This window comes from Pleurodeles waltl, chromosome 10 (genome assembly GCF_031143425.1).
Source record: "Pleurodeles waltl isolate 20211129_DDA chromosome 10, aPleWal1.hap1.20221129, whole genome shotgun sequence".
Taxonomy (NCBI): Eukaryota; Metazoa; Chordata; class Amphibia; order Caudata; family Salamandridae; genus Pleurodeles; species Pleurodeles waltl.
Window position 1 is genome coordinate 224,614,178 of NC_090449.1, and position 21,186 is coordinate 224,635,363.

At 43.6% G+C, this 21,186-nt stretch overlaps 1 protein-coding gene across 2 annotated transcripts in view; it reads left to right on the forward strand.

The window, feature by feature from the left end:
* Nucleotides 1-21,186, forward strand: part of NTAN1 (N-terminal asparagine amidase) — a 235,993-nt gene that overhangs the window by 97,649 nt on the left and 117,158 nt on the right. For both annotated transcript variants that reach the window (XM_069210221.1, XM_069210222.1), the window contains 2 exons: nt 12,806-12,859; nt 20,508-20,561. In XM_069210221.1, coding sequence (XP_069066322.1) covers nt 12,806-12,859; nt 20,508-20,561 — 108 coding nt within the window. The remainder of the gene's footprint in view (nt 1-12,805; nt 12,860-20,507; nt 20,562-21,186) is intronic.

A 21,186-nucleotide genomic window follows, 5' to 3' on the forward strand; every position in this document is an offset into this window, starting at 1 on the left:
AATTCATAAAAATACAGTCTATTTTTACAAATGTGTCAGATTTCTTGAGTCATGTTTCTGTATTTTAAATTGCTTTGATGATGTGTAGTTACTTTACACATTCTCATTTGTTGAAGCCTGACTGCTCGAAGCCACAGTTACCCATGGCTGAACTAGGAACAAAACCTTGACTGGCCCCGGTTTATTTTCCTTATTCATAAAACCACTTGCATCCATTGGCCAGACAGAACTTTGACTGTTGTGTTTCACAATCTCAGAACGCAGATAAACAAACTTCCTCAGACTCTATGGTGTACAACATGGTTCCCACATTGTCAGCTTTTTCTGCGTGTAAATGAAAGCCATGTATTATTTTATACCTCACCATCCATGTCTCTCATCCATGTCTCTGCATTAAGTCAAAGGAGCACTCTGTGCTTTTGCAAATCAGCTGAGAAGCATAAGCATAAGACCTTGCTGTCTTGCTGGAACATGTTGCCACCAAGATGTCTTCTATAAGCATTGATTGAGCTATTCCAGGATTGCACAATGGGAAACCTTTTGCTTCTGTGCAACCTCCGTCCTTTTCTTGCATGCATTCTGGTGCAAGGGAGTTGTCTCCTGCTGACACCAGAAGAGATACTGTGGCTCAGGAATTCCCTTCTGCTGATGTGAACGAGCAAAATGTTAAGGACGTTCTCTCTGTTCCTCCCAGCATTTCCACCGGTCAGTTAGGAAGTAAATCTGATATGATTCAAAACACCTGCTAAGAAATAAGAGTCTGATGCTGACTACTGAATTTGAGTTTAAGACCTAGGCTATTATTTACTAACATTTTGCACCCGCTTTGCGCCATAAAAATGTTGCAAACATTTTGCAAAATTTATTTATTTGATTATTTACTTTCCAGCGCAAACTTTTGCATTACTTAGCGTCAAGGGGGCGTTACATGGATGTTCCCATGCAACTATCCACTCTTTTTGACATAAACATCTACCAAAAATGTGAGACAGGGTTTTGCTGCAAAAAATTAAGCCTTTTAAAACCAGGCGTTAAAAGGAGAAATGTTGTCATTTCTCTTTTCTTTTCCTACTTTGCATGTGTGCTGCACTGTGGAGCACACATAAAAAGAAGACATTTTAAAAATGTTGTCCAGGCATAGTATTTTGTACTGGAAGGGAATCCCAACAGTACAAAACCTATGCTAGATGCTTGCTCACACGCTTGCACTATGGCACAAAGGTGTGTGGTGTGCACAGCAGCAAAAACTGCACCAGCACTAGGGTGAGGGGAGGAGAGAGCCATGTCTCTTTAAATATAGTGCTCCCCTGCTCCCTCCCAGTCATGCAACACAACGCAACATTTTTGGCCGCTGCTTTGCCTGACAGTTTAGTAAATCTGTCCCAAATTCCTTTTAAGTTTGCCCGATTTAGGTTTCAAGGGCTTTGACAGTGGCAGAAGTGACTGAAATACCTGCATCTAAGCACATGTCTATGGTCATTGCCCCTTCGCCTCTGGTGCACATGTTGAAATCTAACGTTCACCTAGAATCACTGAACTGTGGAAGCAGGCCAAAGGGCAGATGAATTACCAGTACTACTGCATACGGCAATCACCCCTTACCTGCCCTAATAGTAGTTACAATGTCAGAGTTATTAAAGTAGGAGTGTGTTAAATGTGTGTTAAAAATGCTTAACATTTGAGACACCAGGACACAATATGATTGTTTTGTTCCAGAATCACACACTATTTTGAGATAAGAAACCAAAGATGTCGGCTGTACAGTCCGCAACATCTCAATGCAGTTTCATTTATATAGCTCTTCATACGACGAGGTGATAAAGCACACTCCGTGGAAGTGCTGTGGATGGTAGAATGCTGTCAGGAAGCCTAAAAGGTAGTGTTTTGATGTCAAACATCTCCATTGTCTTATGGATTCACTGCCTGTGGTACATTTCCAGCAGCATTTTGTAAACATGATTTTTTTTACATACTTTTTCTATGATGGTTACTGCTGTGCTCTAAACTGAGACCTGGCAGCTTAGCTAGTGTAATTTGAGTTATGTGGTTGAGATGAAGATTTTCCATGCATTCCACAGACCATACTCAAAGGCATCTGAGGTAAAGGGCACCTTCTTTGGTGGCCCTCCTGTTTGATGCTGCTTGAGCCTCAAGAGCATTTAGCCAAGACCACCACTCCTGAAACAAATGCCAGCACAACCTCCAGCATGTGGTCCTCTCGCCATATTCAGGATCTAGACTGCGGTCTGTAAGCTGTACGTTACTTTTCCTTATCTGAGAGCAATGATGATATAGTGATGTACTTGGGTAATATCAGTGTATGCCTTTAATCAAGTTCCTACAGACCATCAATTCCTGGTAACTGTAATTTTAGTACACAAGGTAAGCATTAGTCATGGAACTATATTCCTGTAGTCTCTGTGCTCAATACAACCTTCCTAGACGGAAAGTTATTGGCCACTACAACTCTCTTCTGCCTGCATCTCTCACCGCCATCTTCTCACATTAGGCTTTGTGTGGATTCTTGGGACCCAAGTCATTCTGGGCACACCTGTATTCCCATAACTGGGTGTAGGAAAGTGCCACTGTTGGCATGGTTACCCCTCCACACACTTTTTGCCTAATGTTGATGCCAACTTTGATTGAACATGTGCTGGGATCTTGTTAACCAGGCCCCAGCACCAGTGTTCTTTTCCAAAATCTGTACCTTTGTTTCTGCAATTGGCACACCCATGGCACACAGTTATGTCACTTGTAAAAGGTACCCATGGTACCAAAGGCCCTGCGGCCAGGGAAGGTCCCCAAGGGCTACAGTATGTATTATGCCACCCTGGGGGATCCCTCGCCAGCACATGTACACTGCCTTTGCAACTGTGTGTGCTGGTGGGAAGAAAAAGGTAAAGTTGACATGGCACCCCTCTAAGGGTGCCTTGCTCACAAACCACTGCCTGTGACATAGGTAAGACACCCCTCTAGCAGGCCTTACAGCCCTAAGGCAGGGTGCACTATATCGCAGGTGAGGACATAGCAGCATGAGGAATATGCCCCTACAGTGTCTAAGTCCATTCTTAGACATTGTAAGTGCAGTGTAGCCATATTGAGTATATGGTCTGGGAGTTTGTCATTATGAACTCCACAGCTCCATAATGGCTTCACTGAACACTGGGAAGTATGGTATCAAATATCTCAGCACAATGAACCTCCACTGATGCCAGTGTTGGATTTATTCACAAATGCACCCAGAGGGCATCTTAGAGAAACCCCCTGGATGTTAGCCAAACTGCCAGATGTAGGACTGACCGGTCTGTGCCAGCCTGCCACTTTCAGACAAATTTCTGACCACGTGGGGTGAGAGCCTTTGTGCACTCTGTGGCCAGAAACACAGTCCTGGGTGGAGGTGCTTCACACCTCCCCACTGCAGGAACTGGCAGTGAGCCTCAAGCCTTGCATTAGAGTGCCCCAAGGCACCCCAGCTAGTGGAGTTGTCCGCACCCCGGGCAAAGCCCCACTTTTGGCAGCAAGTCAGGTAGGAAAATTAGGGAAAACAGGGAGAAGTGACCACCCCAGCTAGGACCACCCCTAAGGTGTTCAGAGCTGAGGTGACCCCCTCCCTGCAGAATCCTCCATCTTGGTTTGGAGGACAAGGACCAATAGGGTTAGGTTTGTGCCCCCCTCCCCAAAGGGAGTGGGCACAGGAAGGGTGTAGCCACCTTCAGGGACAGTAGCCATTGGCTACTGACCCCTGTAACTCCCCTAAATCCAGGATTTAAGGGCTCCCCTGAACCAACGTCGTCAAATTCCTGGTGACCTGACAAGAAGGACTGCATAGCTGAAACCCCAGCAGCGAAGAAGGAAGACAACAACTGATTTGAGCCCAGCCCTACCAGCCTGTCTCCTACTTCAAAGGTCCTGCACAAGAACAGCGATGCATCCAGTGGGACCAGCGACCTCTGCCAAGCTCCAGAGGACTGCCCAGCACTCAAAAGGACCAAGAACTCTTGTGGATAGAGGCCCTGTCCAAGAAGAAACGACAACCAAGGACTCCAGCCTCACTCTGAATGCGTGAGTCCTGACCACTCTGCATCCGGCGCCCATGGCCCATGTCCAGGTGGCCCAACCAACTAGAGAGGATCCCAGGCGGTTCTGAGCAAGTGCCCACCCTGAGTTGACCTCTTCACGATGCCTGCAAAGGAACTCCCAAAGACCCCCTGACCGTGAAAGCTCCGGACAAAGATATCCGACGCCTGAAGACACATTGCACCTGCAGCTCCCAGGCCTTGGAGAACCCGACCTCTGGTGCAGCTACGTTCAGCAGGTGGCCCTCCTCCCTGTTCAGCCTGTGGTTTACCCGAGTCGACCCCCTGGACCTCGCCTGCTGCCTCTGAGTGACCCCCGGGGTCCCCTCATAGAGAATTATTGGAAACCCAACGATTTGTTTGCACCCTGCACCCAGCTGCCCCAGTGCCACTGAGTGTGTATGCTTGGTGCCTACTTACGGCCCCTCCAGTGCTCCTGTAAACCCTCCAGGTCTGCCGTCCAAAGACACGGGTACTTACCTGTCTGGCGATGTGAAACCGAGTGCCCCCAGTCTCCATAGGAGCCCATGTTAATTTTGCCTCAACTTTGACCTCTGCTCCCAGCCGGCCCCATGTTGCTGGTGGTGGATGTTTGGGGTTAACTTGAACCCCAACCTGTGGATTTCGTAACCCCCAGAGACTGGAACTGTAAGTCAAGTACTTACCTGTAAATCGTACTAACGTTTCTTCCCCCAGGAACTGTTTCTGAAAATTGCACTGTCAACTTTTAAAACCGATAATTGCCAATATTTCAAAAACTGCATAACTTATTTATTTCAAACAAAGTACTATTGATATATGTGTGTAATACTAATATATGGAAGTACTTACCTGCAACTTGAATCCTGTGGTTCTTGAAATAAATTAAGAAAAGTTATTTTGCTATATAAAAACCATTGGTCTGAAGTTGTCATTGAGTGTGTGCTTCCTCTATTATCTGCGTGTGTACAACAACTGCTTTGCACTACCCTCTGATAAGCCTAACTGCTTGACCACACTACCACAAAAGAGAGCATTAGTATTATCCGCTTCAGCTTCTGTTAAGCCGCTTGGGAACCCCTGCACTCTGTGCACACCATATCTCATTTTGATATAGTATATACTGAGCCAGCTTGCTACACTGGGCCTTACAGGGGACAGAAGTAAAGTACTTCACTCATGGGGCACAGTACCAAGTTTGACCTAATGGATTATTGTACCAGTAGAATTTCATGAGGGTAATCGGTATCCAAGTAATTCTTCACATTCGCTGTAGTTTTATTTGTGTTTTGACTTGAAACCTGAATAACCCCAGCAAACCCTTATAGTACAGGTAGACTGTCATAGATGAATGCCAGAATATTGTCTTCCTTATCTCATCTCATATATAAATTCACCCTGATTTTTGACGAGTAACTCTCCACAAGTCTTCATCGCAAAACAGTTTTTACTTAGGAAAGAAGTCATTCTTTGATCTCCTTTGTGCAGCATGTCTGGATTGACTTAACCAAGGATAGTGTGGTAATGGTATTGGTACAGGGTTGCAGGTTTTAATTCTTAGTGTAGGAAACTGGCCTGGTGTGTGGTGGGTACCTAAGGTACTTACACCTTATACCAGTTCCAGGTATCCCTATTAGTGTAGCGTAGGCAGTGACTGGAAGCCATGCTCCCTAGAGGTAGCTGTGGATTAACAGCCAAGGCTTATCTATGAGACATGCAAAGCTCATGCAAAACCACGGTAGTCACACAGCACTCACACACATCAAAGAAAACACTCAGTGTTACAAAAATAAAGGTACTTTATTTTAGTGACACTATACCAAAAAGTACTAGAGAGGGAACCCTCTAATAGGAGGTAAGTAACACACTAAATATATACACTAGTTATCAGTAGTAGGCATAGAAAGTGATGGAAAACAGTGCAAATGCAGCTAGACAATAGTGACTGTAGGGGGATCCCAAACCATATACTAAAAAAATAGAATGGGAACACAGGACCCCCATCTTGGTAAGTGGAATGTGTAGAGGGGAGCTGGGGGTACTAGGAAACCCCAAAGGTTAGTACCACAGTGCCCCTTAGCGACCAGGAGGAAAGGAGTTAATTACTAGATTTCCCCCAAACCACTCAAAAGAAGGAACAGAAGAAAATGCAACAACCAGACAAGAATGCAAGAAACCAGTGGTCGATTCCTGAAGAGCAGAACCTGTGGAAGAAAGGGACCTAGTCCGGACGTTACAGAAGAGTCCAAGAGAATTAGGAGCTACTACCCACCCAGTTGTGGAGGCAAGAGTTGGTCGATGGTGATGTGACAAAGGTCAGCACAGCAGCCCTTGAGTCGGTGAAGACTTCCTGAGAGATGCAGACGATGTCCCACGCTGGAAGGAGAATTGCAGTCAGGTGTTGGTGCAGGAATTCCACCAACAAGCCTTGGCAAAGGCAAATGTCGTGGTTGTTGGAAAGTGGAGTTGCCAAGGACCAGCAACACCCAGGAGGACTCAACCCAGGAGGGGAGTCAGAGGGGACCTTCAAAGTCACAGGGAGCTAACAGGAGCAAAGGCAGGCACCCACAGGAGTCCTACAGGATGGGGACAAAGGAGTCGCAGAAGAGTGTTAGCCCCCTCTCCTAAAGGATATCCTTTGTTCTGCCTTCCTGGCCTTGAGCTGTTCAAGCAGCAGGAGGGCAGAAACCTGTCTGAGGGGTAGCAGCAGCATGGGCTGCCTGGTAGGAGCAATGCTGGGGGTCCTCTAAGGAGCCCCCAGAGTGCATGGATTCATACTTCCTATACTGGCAGCAGTATTGGGGTATGATTCCGACATGTTTTATACCAAACAAGCCTAGATTCGGAGTTACCATTATGTAGATGGACATAGCTAGTGACCTATGTCCAGTACACTTGTAAAATGGCATCCCGCATTCACAAAGTCCAGGAAAATGGCACTAGAGTTTATGGGGACACCTCTGCTAGTACATGGGTGCTCTCACAAACCGGTACTTGCACCCTGCCCTGTGGGCTAGGAGGGACTGCCATAGGGGTGACTTAGTGACCTGCTGCAGTGACCTATGGTGAAAAAGGGTGCATGCACCTTTTCACGCAGGCTGCAATGGCAGGCCTGCAGAACACTTTGCATAGGCTCCCTATGGGTGGCATAATACATGCTGCAGCCCATAGGGATCCCCTGGTACCCCAAAGCCCTGTGTACCTAGGGACCATATACTAGGGACTTCCATGTGGGCACCAGTATGCCAAATGTGGGGTGAAAATGGTACAGGTTACCAAGTTGGAAGGGAGAAAGCATAATCACTGGGGTCCTGGTTAGCAGGATCCCAGTGAAGACAGTCAAACATACTGAAAGGCAGAAAATGGGGGTAACCATGCCAAGAAAGAGGGTACTTTCATACACTTAGCCTTCCATGAGCCTCACTTTTTGATTAAGGTGGATTGTTGGGACTTGTGTAATTACCAGCATTTCCATATCTCCAAACTAGAGCTTAACTGGTATTTGAGTAATTTTCCTGTGTTCATTGTAAATTACATCTGGGCTAACCTAACTGGAGTGTCTGGTCAGAAGTGGGTTCCTGGGATCTCAGCAATTCCTAGCGTTCCCTGGATCTCACATCTGTTTTGTGACTTGGATCCTGAAAACATGTGAACCCAGAGCTTCTTACCACGTGTAGTCATCAGGGTGCTATATTAGGATGTGGGAGAGTGTATTGGTATTGGACCATGTAGCTCATCTGCACACTACCTTACTAATAAGGTATAGGTTAGTGGTATCTCCCCAGTACTGTGATTAGAAAGTGGAGCCCCAGCATTCCATGGTGCTTTAAATCGGGTGTCTATTTCCTGACTATGATACAGGGACAGGCTAATCTATTGCAATAGTTTAATTGGTGGCAAATGTCCAAGGCTGCTCTTCTGATCTTGTAACCAAAGCAGTTGTTGTTTTTGACAGCACCTTTGTAACCCGTTTGTTAACTGCCCTGCTAAGGGCTAATAATTATTAAATGCCTGTCAGTAGTTCTGAATTAAATGACGTGTGCATTCCTGCCAGTTTGATTTTCTTTGTCTGAGGTATTATGTGGGGCAGAACCACAAAAAATGCTAATGTGTACAGACTGCAGCCTAATACTTGCTCTTGACCTGAAGTGGACATTGTTTTTTCATTGTGATATCATTCAGCTATGCCCCACTCTAAAATGATCTTTTTCTCAGGTCCAAACTACTTACTATTGTTTGGCTTTCACTCAACCTACTAGTGCCTCCGAGGTGGACTCCTCGTTGACCACTTTACTGTGATACCATTTTACATACACCCAGATAAATTACTTACATTACATGTTCTTGTCCCCTCAGAATTTCACTGTAATGTGTCCTGGGTCACCAGACCTCTGCCCAAGATGTCAACAAACACAGGCTGATTTTTATCCTATGCGGATGCTCACAGATCCAAATATATTAGTCCTTGTATTGGATCTTACTGGGGGAATTGAGGGAAAGGCAATGTGTTTACTGAAACTGATGCAGCATTCCACAACATTAAAGAATATGTACAGATTTATAGATCTTGCATTAGGGCTGGCGAAGACAAACATAGCTATGTGGTGGAAAGCACTTACCATGGCTGAGTGTAATCTCAGGCTAAAAGATGTATGGAAGTGGACACAGAAGTAAGTGTCTTATGTGTTTCTAAAGAGCGAGGTGCATCAAGGGCTGAACACCTTAGAATGCACTGCAAGATTGCACAGTCTTTTTTTTTCCACAGCCTAGGTTGGCTCATCAACTGTGCAAAGTCAATGCTGATGAAGTTTCAGTTTATTCATTACCTGTGGGGTTGTTGGAAAATGTAGAAGCAAATGTCTATCCATCAAAGCAGGTACTTTTTTCTATTCCTCTGAAATACCTCAAAGGTCGGAAGAGAGCATATGCAATTGCCTGACAGATTTCTTATTCTTGGCTCCATATTCCTGGTTCCAGCTGCAAAACCCTACATAAGACCTCTTCAGCAGTAACTGGAAGACCAGTGGTTATCAATATTGTGGCATTTTGGAGAGCAGATTAACTTTTACTTCAGCAGTGAGCCAGTCCTTCCTGCGTTGGTGTCAAACTAAGAACCTACTGCAGGATGTTTTTCTCACTAGCACATTCTAAAACAATAATGAGAGCCATCTCCCTGGTGGGCTGAGCCTATATGGATCACCTTCAGGTACAAGGAACAAGGTGACATGTTTAGTTACATCTACCTTCTGGAACTTGGAGTGCTTCATCTGACTCTCACATCCTTCTTACATGTGTTCAACACAAGCACACAGCTAATTCAAATGGTCACTGCGACAGCACTTTACAGTTCTATCAAGTTGGGGGTCAGAAGATCCAGTTTCAAACTCTTGAGGCACAAGACATTTGGGAGTGGCTTATAGCCTCTTCCAAATTTTTATACATACACTTAATTCAACTCCCCATTTGTAGACAATGAAGAAGTATACTCTCCCACCAGAACTTTTCAGGAAAATCATAAGTGGGTTGCAAATGAGGTACTGCATAACATCTTTAGTGAAAAGTATTTAAAACAGAAAGACTTCTTCACAAATGCCAAAACAACAATTATCCACTTTAAGCCTTCAGTTACTAACACTCATGTATGAAATGGAATTATTTTTTTATTGATTAGGTTCTGTATACATTTCTACCAATACCACTACCATTGTCAGTCCTAATAAAAAGTGATACTCTCCAAAGGACGAATGGCCCTTATAGCCCGGAAGTGGCCTTGTTAGTAGTGAGGTGGTTCACAGACCACCTCCATTTGTATGAAAAACTACTATGCCGGATGCCAGATCTCATGTAAATTCCAGGAACAAATATTGGACCTTAACCTATCTCATTGACCTTGGCAGCCTGGCTCCTATACCCATGCCAAATGGTCATTTAACCATGTCACCAAACTAACTGTCTGGGCATACTAAAGGAGGCCAGATGCCCATCTAGCAGGTCTCCTGTGCATTCAGTTAGAAACTTTGTGCATCTCTTACATACACAAGAATTTTGACCCAGTGAAATGAAGAAGCAGTAATTCTGAATCTATCATTTTTATCAATAAAGATGCACCTTGCAGTCATTACATGTTACAGGGAAATGTTCTTCACAACTCCTTTTTTCCAAAAATCCCTTTAATTCATGATTTTATTGAAGGATTAAAAAATGTTTACCTCCAGTCAGGAGACTTTGTCTTCTCAAAAATTGAACATAATGCACTCCAGGCTTATAGATCCCCCTTTTCAGTCCAGCCATAATACTCAATTACACATTTGTTTTGTAGAAAGCTGCCTTACTTGTAGTGATCACATCTGACGGTGGATTTTGGAAAATTCAAGCGTTGCGCTCTACTGAACCATGTACAGTGTTACATAAGAACATAGTCATAATGAGAACTAATCCAGATATTTAACTCAAGTTAGTTTCGAACTTCCATGTTAGTCAGTCCATTTCCTTACCAAAGGTTTTTCAAAACCCTTTGCCTGTAGCGGAATGGTCTCTTTATCCACTGGGCGTCAGGAGGGGGTTAAGGGATCATCTAGCCAAAACAAAAGGTTAGAGGAAATCTTGGTGGATAGCCTTTTTCATTGTTTTATGATACCAAACTGATAAGAAGATCTTAACTGGTAGATCAAGAGCTCACTCTAATAGATGCAAAGCAGCAACTAATATTACTTAGAAACACTTGTGTCGCAGAGACACCTTAACTCAGGTTCTAGGGCTGAGACCCGGCTAGATCAGACCTATTGTGGAGACCGTGATTGTCTCCAGGTCATTCCGCTGTCCTTTCAAGGCATGGACTTGCTACTGTATTGATTGCTAATAACGATCAATTAATGAGAAGATATGTTACTTACCTGTAATACTTGTTCTCCATTAGGGGAATTTTCAATAAAGTCATGAGTAACTTTTTCTCCTCTCCTATGCAAAATACCAGGAAAGTTATTGTTTAATAAGTACGATCCTAAGTCTCTGTAAAAAGGTAACTGCCACGGACAGAACATTATGGCTTGCAAGTGGTCTGTGTTCTCTCAAAGTGGCAATGTCAACTGGTTCTGATTGCTGCATGCAGCCTGTCTGGCTTTATAGACTCTGTTTTATTTAATTTTTCCCATTAAAAGGTTTGTGAAAGATATTTTGAGTTACTTGTTTTTTTTCTAGTGACCTTAAATTTTGATAAATAAAAGATTGCCTGTTTAGCCTGTAGCTAGGCTGACATTTATGTAGGTTTTTAAAGTTTACTTTTCTAAGGAATTTTCAAAGAACTTTCATAGGATTTTTACAAAATATGCCGTCTCATGCGCTGACCAGACTATCCAGTGCTTTTGATTTAAATATTCTCCTGAAGGAGAACGAGGATAACAGCTACATTTCCCTTATGTGTTCCGTATGCATTGTCCAATTAAAAAATATGTGTGGTAGAATTTCATTTTTGGTGCACTAGATGGAATTGTCAAATAGGTTTAAGACGTAATGGTGGAAGTCAGTGTAAAAGGTATTTTGGAAAATAAATTTTAGCAGGAGATGTTTATGGAAAAGATTTTATTAAGAATTACAGGGACAGTGTAAAGAAAAAGTAAAGCTATCATGGGTTCAGCTAAGGATCAGGAGGTGAATGCTGACAGTGCTACAAATAATACATCCATATCAGACATTATTATTATCACTGTTTCACTGAAGCAAAAGAACACGTAAGTGCATGAATTCTCCTTTGGCAGCTAAAAGAAGAATAGAGCTCTGGGAACAATGGGAGGTATTTGGTGACAAAGTTCTGTTTGTACCAAATCACAAAAAGTCTTCAGGCAAGCAGGGATTTTGGCAAGAAACACTTATATTTGGAGTCAGATGAATCTACTTCACTTTACAAAAGTATCAAGCAAAAAATCACCAACATGTTTGAAAACTGTGAAATCTGTAAGTGATCTCTCCTTCCTCCTTCACTGTCAAGGATCCTGTAGGTGTGGTAAATATGTTAGCCTCTTCTGTATGAAAGTTAAATCTATTAAACACTCAGTTTTTTTCACAGCAACTCTCACCCTACAGTTTTGGATAGAAAGTCCGGAAACAACTGCTCTCAATTTGAGATCTTACAGACTTAGTTTATTACTAACATAGCTAATCTAATTATTAAATGTCTCAAGCTGTGATTTTGGTGGTAGTTTGTGATCCTTCCCTGAAAGTTTATAGGGCCGCAGATTAGTTGCATGCTTAATACATATACATGCAGACTTGATATTGATGCAGTTCATCCCTTTAATTATGACCATCTTTTGCCTCTTAAGTTCTTTAGTCTGAATATGCGTTCTGAATTTCCTCCCAGCTTTTTTAATTCATTTGTAAGAGAGATTTAAATTCATATAGTCTGACTACAGTCCCTGGTTGACATAATCACTGTCAAGTTTACCAAATTTGTTTTCGGGCCCCTGTCTCTCATAGATAATATTTGGATGTGTTCAGCTTATTTACCACAGAGGTATGACATATTTGGGCAATAGACAGAGACTTCACCCAAAGTTTTAATCAGCATGTTTTGTCCAAAATTGTTTTATTGAGAAACGTCCTTCCATTCCTGACAGTGTTTTTCCTTATGTACACATTCACTGGATGTTGTCTTTAGACACTGGTTAGATGTTCAACATTATATTGCTGATTTACAACATTTGACTTATTTAAATATGGGCATATCTTAATTTATGTGCATGGATTTTTCATAGGTTCGTTGGACCAACAGAAGGATGAAATCCATTTGGTTACATTGTGTGTGTCAGGTAACCCAGACATGTTCTTATAACACTATACAATTAATTGTGTGGGCCATTATGAAAAATCATGGATACTGATATTGCCATCTGACTTATCCTGCTCTAGTTAATTTAAATTGACTAGTTTGAAACCTCAAATGGCCACTACCAAACTTCAGCGCACACAGTTTTGGTGATGGAACCTGACTGTGGAGAGCCTTGAACCTACGCAATGGTGGCAAGTGGACATTTTTCCCAACCTCTTAAAAAAAGTGATTCAAGGCGTGTTTTCAAAGGTAGCTGCTCTACTCGTGGATTGGAATACATAAAATGGAAGGTCATGCCATTGCTAAATGCAAACTTATTTTTGCTTTTATTCAACCACAAGTGACCCTGTATGGTAACTTGATGGTGTGCGAATCTGCTGAAGATAACTGCATGCGAAGCACGTTGGGCTGCAGGAGGAGGAGGCTGCGACCCGTGTGAGGGCAGGAGCCCTTTAAAATCCTGTTTGCGCTCCCGCTACTGCGGGAAGCGCGTTGGACTGCAGGAGGAGGAGGCGTCGATTTGTGTGAGGGCAGGAGCCCTTTAAAATCCGGTTCGCGCTCCCGTCCTGCGCCCGTCAGCGCCTGACAGAGGCTGGGCTGGGCCACCCCCCTGACATCCTACTTTCGGAGGGCTGTAAGGAGAGGTGTGAGGACTCAGACTTGCAGCTGTGCCGGCTCTGTGGATAGGGGATCTTGCTGACTTTCGCGAGGCAGGGGCAGGAGCCAGGCCCCCCTCGCTCATTGGTCCCTGGTGTTTGTGGCGGGGATAGCCCCTTCAAGACTATTTGCACGCCCGCTGTCGCGGGTCGCGCTTACAGGATTTTGCTGATTTTCGCGAGGCAGGAGCCAGGCCCCCCTCGCTCATTGGTCCTTGGTGTGTGGGGCAGGGACAGCCCCCTCAAGTCTTTTTGCGCGACCGCTGTCACGGGTCGCGCACAGGACCGTCCTGTGCCCGTTCGCGTCCCCTCTTCTTGCTCTTGGGGGTTCCTCTGTTTGCTTGCCATCTGCAGTAGGGGTTGTGGAGTGTATAAATTATCTCACGGTGTGGGGTTGCCAACAGTAGCAAGAGGGGCTTGTTTGCATCCCTACAGTTCGGGTTTCACCCCAAGGCAAGAAAGATGGGTCGACGGCGTGTGGGGGGGGGGGGGGTCGAAGAGAAGCTTGGATCAAATAAAACCCTAGATGTTTTTTTACAAAAGGCCGTCGGGGCTCTAGAGAAAGAAATAGAGCTGGTGCAGCACCGTTTAGCTGTTCCATCTTCTCCAGCCATTATTGCAGCCCACGACGACCTTCCCATACAGCCCCCCTCGCATATAGGATCTCTACCTATATCGACCACCCTCCCTTTCCCCTGTAGGTATCCTCCAGGAGTCTCAGGGTGAAACGCCATATGACTCCATTTCACCTGCATCGCTGATTCCGCCGACCAGGAGCTCTTCCAAGAGAGAGCCCCCAACCACCGTCGTTCCCAATCCCAAGGGCAAGAGGAAACGTAGGGAGCCCGTCATTATAAATAAACGTACCAGGACTTTGAGCCCCCTTCAACCGACCCAGCTCCCTAACAAGGTCATGGATTCATCCTCCTCGCTCCTCACCATCGACCAACAGTTAAATGGGTCTATTAGGGTTCTTATAAGAGAATAGATCTCTAAGTTGCTTCTTCCAACTTCAACCCACCTTCAAATAATAGAGGAAAAACTAGAAGCTTTTATTAAGACCCAGAAGCCAGTACCCCCCCCCCCCCCCTACTATAGATACTTTACCCCATTCGTACCATTCTTATCCTATTCAGGAGCAGGTTAGTGTTAACAGACGGCCTGCCCCAATGAGCAAGAGCCACTTTCCCTCTATAAATCAAGACACAACCAGTTCTGCCAGAGCTCCAAATACTCCGATTATTTTTCCGCTGATGGCTCCAGTCCATCCTCTAGATAGGATATTCCTTCCGCCAAATTAGGTACCTAGTATTGGTACCTCTAATTCCACTTGTGATCATGTTCCCTCTGGCTCCTCGCAGAGGACCCAGACCATTGGTCCAACTGGAATAAGAGCACTGCAACTTCCCCCGGAGTCATGCCCATATGTTTTGGTTATTTCTAATGTGCCTGTACTTAAAACCAAATCCTCTGAATCTTTCACTGAGCTCAAAAATAAGGTTATCCATTGGTTGCATGCCAACGCTGGGTTTGCTTTTTCTATGACATCCTCGATTTTGATGGTGAGAAGGGTTGGGTGGGTGGGTTCTCTAGAAAGGATCGGTACAGGGGATTGTATTGTCATCAATTTCAACTCCCCTGTTCTTGTACGGCAGCTTGTGTTAAATGCAGATAGACCATATCCTTTAGCAGGCATGGTCTCTCTATGCAGCCCACAAGCGTTTTATCCGCCCGCACGGCCATCCATGAATAGGCAACCTCTATTGTTTCGTAAAGTTTCCCTTGACACTGAGACACGGTCTAGCCCTGACCTTGGTCCCAGACATCCATCGCTGTCGCTCTCGGAGATAGATTGACTATGTGATGGTCCGTGGGGAGTGGATTCCAACACTCTTGTTTCCGAGCACACTAACCATACTGTCCTCAATGTTCCTATTTCAGCAATCCCATTGTCTCTGACGGACCCTGATAATCGGGGAACTTCTGAAAACATTTTTCATTTAGCTAATAAGGAGGGGGCTCCTTTTTCTACAACCACTTCTAGGGATCCAGGGCTCTACTGCCTAGATACCCCACTAGATATGAATTCATCGGGTTCATCACTTTGCAAAGTGAACATCACACAGGACAACACAGATACAGGCAACTATATGTCGGCGGGTAATAGTATGATCCCCGGCTGTACTGCCCTTAGTATGAAACACCCCCCTAAGGAAGTTAGATACATCAAATCTAAGGATCTTGCTAAGGTTCTCAGTTGGAATATAGCAGGGCTGGAAAGCAAAATGCAAAATTTGGAATGGGGTCAATTTATCGACGAACATCTACTATGTCTATTCCAAGAAACTTGGGCAATGGGTCCCAAACACAGATTAGGTTTTAGAAGCTATTGGGTTCCAGCTCGAGGGTCGCCCTCCGGGAGACCTTCGGGAGGGCTACTCATATGGCTAAGTAGTTCTCTCAGATGTGAAGCTGTAGCAATAGATACGGGCTGCCCTGATTTACAGGCCCTATTGTTAACGATCTCCGAGGAGAGATCTTTACTAATAATCAACATTTACAACAGGAGTGAGGGCAGCCTCTTAGATTACAATGCTCTATCTTTACTGGATAGCTTACTTAAAAATAATTTATCTCATTTTATTCTGATTGGAGGGGACTTTAACGTTACATTTGAGCCCAACCCCCTGGTTCAAGAGATATATCAAGAAGAGGATGCCTACTGGGGGATTCCACAGCTAGTCTCTAATAAAAGGCCGAGACTGAATAAAACAGCTCGTTTAGTGGCTGATATTACATTAACATGTGGCCTTCGAGCCTGCAATGGTCGCTCCTGCTCTGACACAAATCTGCATCCCACTTTCAAACGAGGAGGGTCTATAAGCCAGATTGATTATATACTCCTCGATATTCGACTGTGGGGCCACATGGCTGATATGAGAGTACAAGAGCATGAAGAGAGTGACCACGACCCATTGATTCTATCGACTAGAGGCCTATTCCCTTTACTTGAGATACCCCACTCTAAGGCTTATGCCCAACAGCTAGCTCTATCAAATAATAGCTGCAATTTAAAATGGGAGTCTGTTACCACATCCCCGAGCATCTCTTTTCAATATGCAATCTGCTAGCCAATCAAATGGAGTGCATGCTCCATTATAAAGAAGATGATGAGGGTGATAGGCTTTTAGCATCCCACAGTAAACTGTTCGATTCCCTAAAACATCTTTTCACAAAAGAGATCACCAGCAACCCCAAGAAAAAGTGCCGGGCACGGTGGTTTAACAATTCATGTAGGGAAGCACAGCTCACTTTATTGAAAGTTCTAAAAACTGGCCAAGTTGAATCTGTAAGAACAGCTAGAAAAGATTATAAGACCGAATGCAACAAGGCACGCAGAAGCTGAGAAGAGGCTAGATGGGCTGCTATTCTGAAAACTGCTAAATCAAAAGATACCTCCAGGTTTTGGAAATTAATAGCAGAAAACTGTGGAGACTCTGCCTCTGTACCTGGCACATCAATTCTTCCCGCAGCCTGGGTTGAGCATTTTGGCCAATGATATGCAGGTCCACCTGAGGCATCTTTTAGGTCCCTTGATGTTCCAATAATTCAAGATGCTGCCCGATCATATTCACCTTAGCTGAAACAAGTGCCGCTATAGATTCACTAAATAGGGGAAAGGCTCTAGGCCCTGACAAGATTCCGGGCGATTTATATAAGACAAGACCTGACATATGGGCTCCTTATCTCAATCGAATCTGCAATGCAATCGCAGCAGGAGCCCCTATCCCTTACTCATGGAAAGGGGCTGAGATAGTTCCCATCTTCAAAAAAGGTAGCCCCAATATTCCAGCTAACTATCGTCCGATCAGTCTCCTGGACAATTTTCAAAAAATGTATGCTAAACACCTTTTGTGCCACCTCGATGAATGGATCTTGGAATCTAATGCCTTATTTAATCTACAAGCAGGGTTTAGACCTGCTGTGAGTACCATTGACCAAGTCTTGAGATTCCTGGCAATTAAATGGAAGAATGTGGACTTGGGTGGGGAAATCTGTATGTGGTCTTCATAGCCCTGAGAGCTGCATTTGATCTGATCCCCAGGAACATGCTATGGTCAACACTCTCTAATATGGGGGTCCCTTCAGGTCTTTTGAACCTTATCACCCGACTACATGACAACACCTATGCTCTAATTAGATGTGGCAAGGAGGGTGAGCTGACAGATCCTGTGGCTATCAACAGAGGAGTCCGGCAGGGGTGCGTTCTGGCTCCTACTCTTTTTTTGCTTTATATTAACAACTGTATCCGTTATCTGGAGAATTGCACAAATGACTCGCCCAAATTGGCCGGGGAAAAAATCCCCTGTTTATTGTACGCGGACGATACAATCTTGCTAGCTAAATCACCCATGGGGATCCAAAGTTTGGTTAACCAATTTTGTGTTTTCTGTAAGGATTTTGGGCTTGACGTTAATGCTAAAAAAACGAAACTTATGATATACAGCACTCCAAGAAAACGACCACATGCCAGAATTGAAATGAATTCAGTCCCGCTTGAGAAATTGGAAGAGTTTGACTATCTGGGAATTAGATTATCGACCACAGGAAAATGGGAGGCAGCCATTGATAAAGGGGCACTTATCTTAAAGGTCCAGAAAGGCTCTGAGTTCCCCTTTGATCACAGTTGCCGAGATCTATAATGCCCAAATCCGTGCGGCGGCCCTGTATGGAGCGGAACTCTGGGGATTACATAGAAGATTTGATATTTTACAAACAAAAAAAAACAAATTCCTCAGACAGGTCTCCCGGTTAGGGGTAGGTACCCCAATAATTCCTCTCAGGCTCGATTTAGGATTAAACAGCATCAAAACCATAGCGGCCCTGAGATCGCTTTCCTATTGGATCCGTCTTTGGAAAACTGCCGAACTCGAACCATACAGGGTGGCGGTGAGGGAACTTATAGCTACTCCTCAGGGCCCGATCAAAATCCAATGGTTGCAGGAGATGAAATCTGCCTGGGTTAAAATAGGTCTCTCCCATTACTGGGAACACCCGGAATTGATTCCCAATAATGCGAAACAACTTGTCAAAAGAAGATACTGGGAAAAAGTCAACAAAGATCTACTGCGCAAAAACGGGCTGGGCAGGTTAACAACAGAATTCCTCCAATTCAAACATGAACCCTGGCCCGAGACTTTCATGAACCTCCCTATGCCACCTTATGCTCGTGCCCTCTATCTACAGCTCAGATATGGTTCCCTGCCTATTAATAATCATACGGCCCACTGGTCATCCAGAGACCCCTCAACTGACAGATGTATATCTTGCCCTCATTATAAAGAAACAACCGAGCATATTCTGTTCTTCTGTCCTTTATATAAGAGTCCTAGAGGAAAGTGGATTATCCCCCTCTGTAAAAACTTATTACTGTTGGACAGAGTCAATGCCACCAGAATTTGCAAATATGAAACATCCACACTGGTAGCTTCCTCAGTTACCAAATTTTTATCAGAGGCTTGGTGTATCCGTCGTAGGCTCATCTCTGTGAAGGGCCCTTAGAGCTCTAGGCCGAGCCCTTGTTTGTTTATAGAGGGAGATTTTAACAAGATTTATATTCCTTTGTTCCTCCTCTTATTTTCTAAACGTGCCACATACCCTGTCATTATTTTGAACCTATTAATTCATATGTGACATTCTTTTTGTATTTTAATAAGAATTTGTGGCCCTTTGTAGGAGCAAATTGAGATCGCACAAGCTCACAGAGACGTTTTTTATGCCAAAATTTGTTAATTGTCGTATTTTACGTTCGATTTTAACCTTAGTTGTAAGGATTTTACTGAAATATTTTATATGTTAGTTGATTATTAGATTTTTACAGTATCTTGAATGATTGTTACTATGAATTATGATGAGCTATCGTGATTCCAACGGATTTTATATAACTATGTAAGATTGTTCTTTTTTTTCTGTAATTCTAAATGGTCCAAACTTTCTGGATCGAATGTATTTAAATAAATAAACTGCATGCAACTTGCTTGCAACTAATAGTAACTATAATACCTTGTTTTTGTATACTGCTTCATACCACACATTTACCGTTTTAAGTGCTGAGCATATCAGGTGTTGCTGTTAAACCATTTTAGTGGTACTCATGCGACTTGCATCAAAAACATGGAAGTTTATGTCTGCCTTGCTGAGATTCAGATTTGTGACCTGCAGATTACTTCATATGTCACAACTAAGCATTTACATCTTGCTGGGCACTTTGATTCCACGTTTGCCAGCTCAAGCGTCAATCTATTCCAAAATCAAAAAGTGAGTATGGATGAATGGCGGTGAATACAACTTACAATATGTGCCCTCTAGTGTAGTAACAAGCTGCAACCTTCTAACTGTCTTTTGTCAGTCTCCTCAGATGTCAGGCAGTAACTTCCTGTGCAGCTAGGAGACCTGGCTCGGACAAACCTTTGTACTAAAATCAAAGCATATAATTTGGCGACCTAAGCGTTAAATTTGTCAAATTTTTCAAATGACTGATAGAGCCTACTTTCTCAGAAATAACTTCTGAATTATTTACTAAACATCTGTCAATGTAAAAATGGGGCTGTCCCAATAACTTTGTGACAGTTTCCAAATGTTTCCTTGGAAACATTGTAAAGATTTGTTGTACTTTTGCTCTTAGTATATCTGCCATTTAGTTCAGCTTGTAGACGTTTTGACGTATTTGTCTTCTTTTAAATTGTCTTTAGAGATGTGCTCCACCATATCTACCCTAAATACTTTCTCAAGTCCACCCTGAGACACTTCTCTGATAAAACACTACTCATTTCACTTGTTAGTATAGTACCCAAGTTATGACAGTGCATGTGTGAATCCAACCACTTGTGTGTCTTCATAGCTCAACTGTAAAAAATAACTTAAATACTATGCTTGAATTGTTAATTTTTTACCCCATTTATTTTGTTACAGAAGTAAATGATAAACTGGAAGATGGCGTCCACTTACCAATTATTTATGGGATTGGTACGTACTTGCAGATTTACAAAATTTACAATTGAAGATGTTTGCACTTTTAACAGTGGATGGCACACAGTCATTACAGCTAGATAATGTGGTCCTGCTCAGTGTAGTGGTTGATTCTGGGGTAAAGTGATTGTTCATTTTTTTTTAGCAAACATTTGGTGCTGTCCATTATATGTAATATGCTTACTTTAGAAGGATAACCGTGAAATACAGTTGTATCTAAACATGCTCTATACAGATTTATTTGAATTTGATGTTCTATCTGAGAACTGCACTCAGTTTTTGATGGTGTGATCGAGTGGCTTAACTGAATCAAATAGAATAGCTGGGCCAGAAGGTGGCCAACTACCCGTGGAAACAATTGGAGAGAAAAGGATAATATATCTTCTTCCTTGAGAGCTACATGAAGGACATGATTGTCTCAATATACACAGTCTGTGACAAATTTTTAAGGGACATGATGGGCATAAAGAAGAGTTCCACAGCACTCTCAATTGTCCTCCAAATGCCATGTGCGTTTGCATGATTGTCGAGCTCACTGGTAGAAAAATGCATAGGCCTGTCCAGAGTATATACAAGGGCAGGGATGCAAAGTTTCCTAGATCCGTATAGAGGCTGACACCAT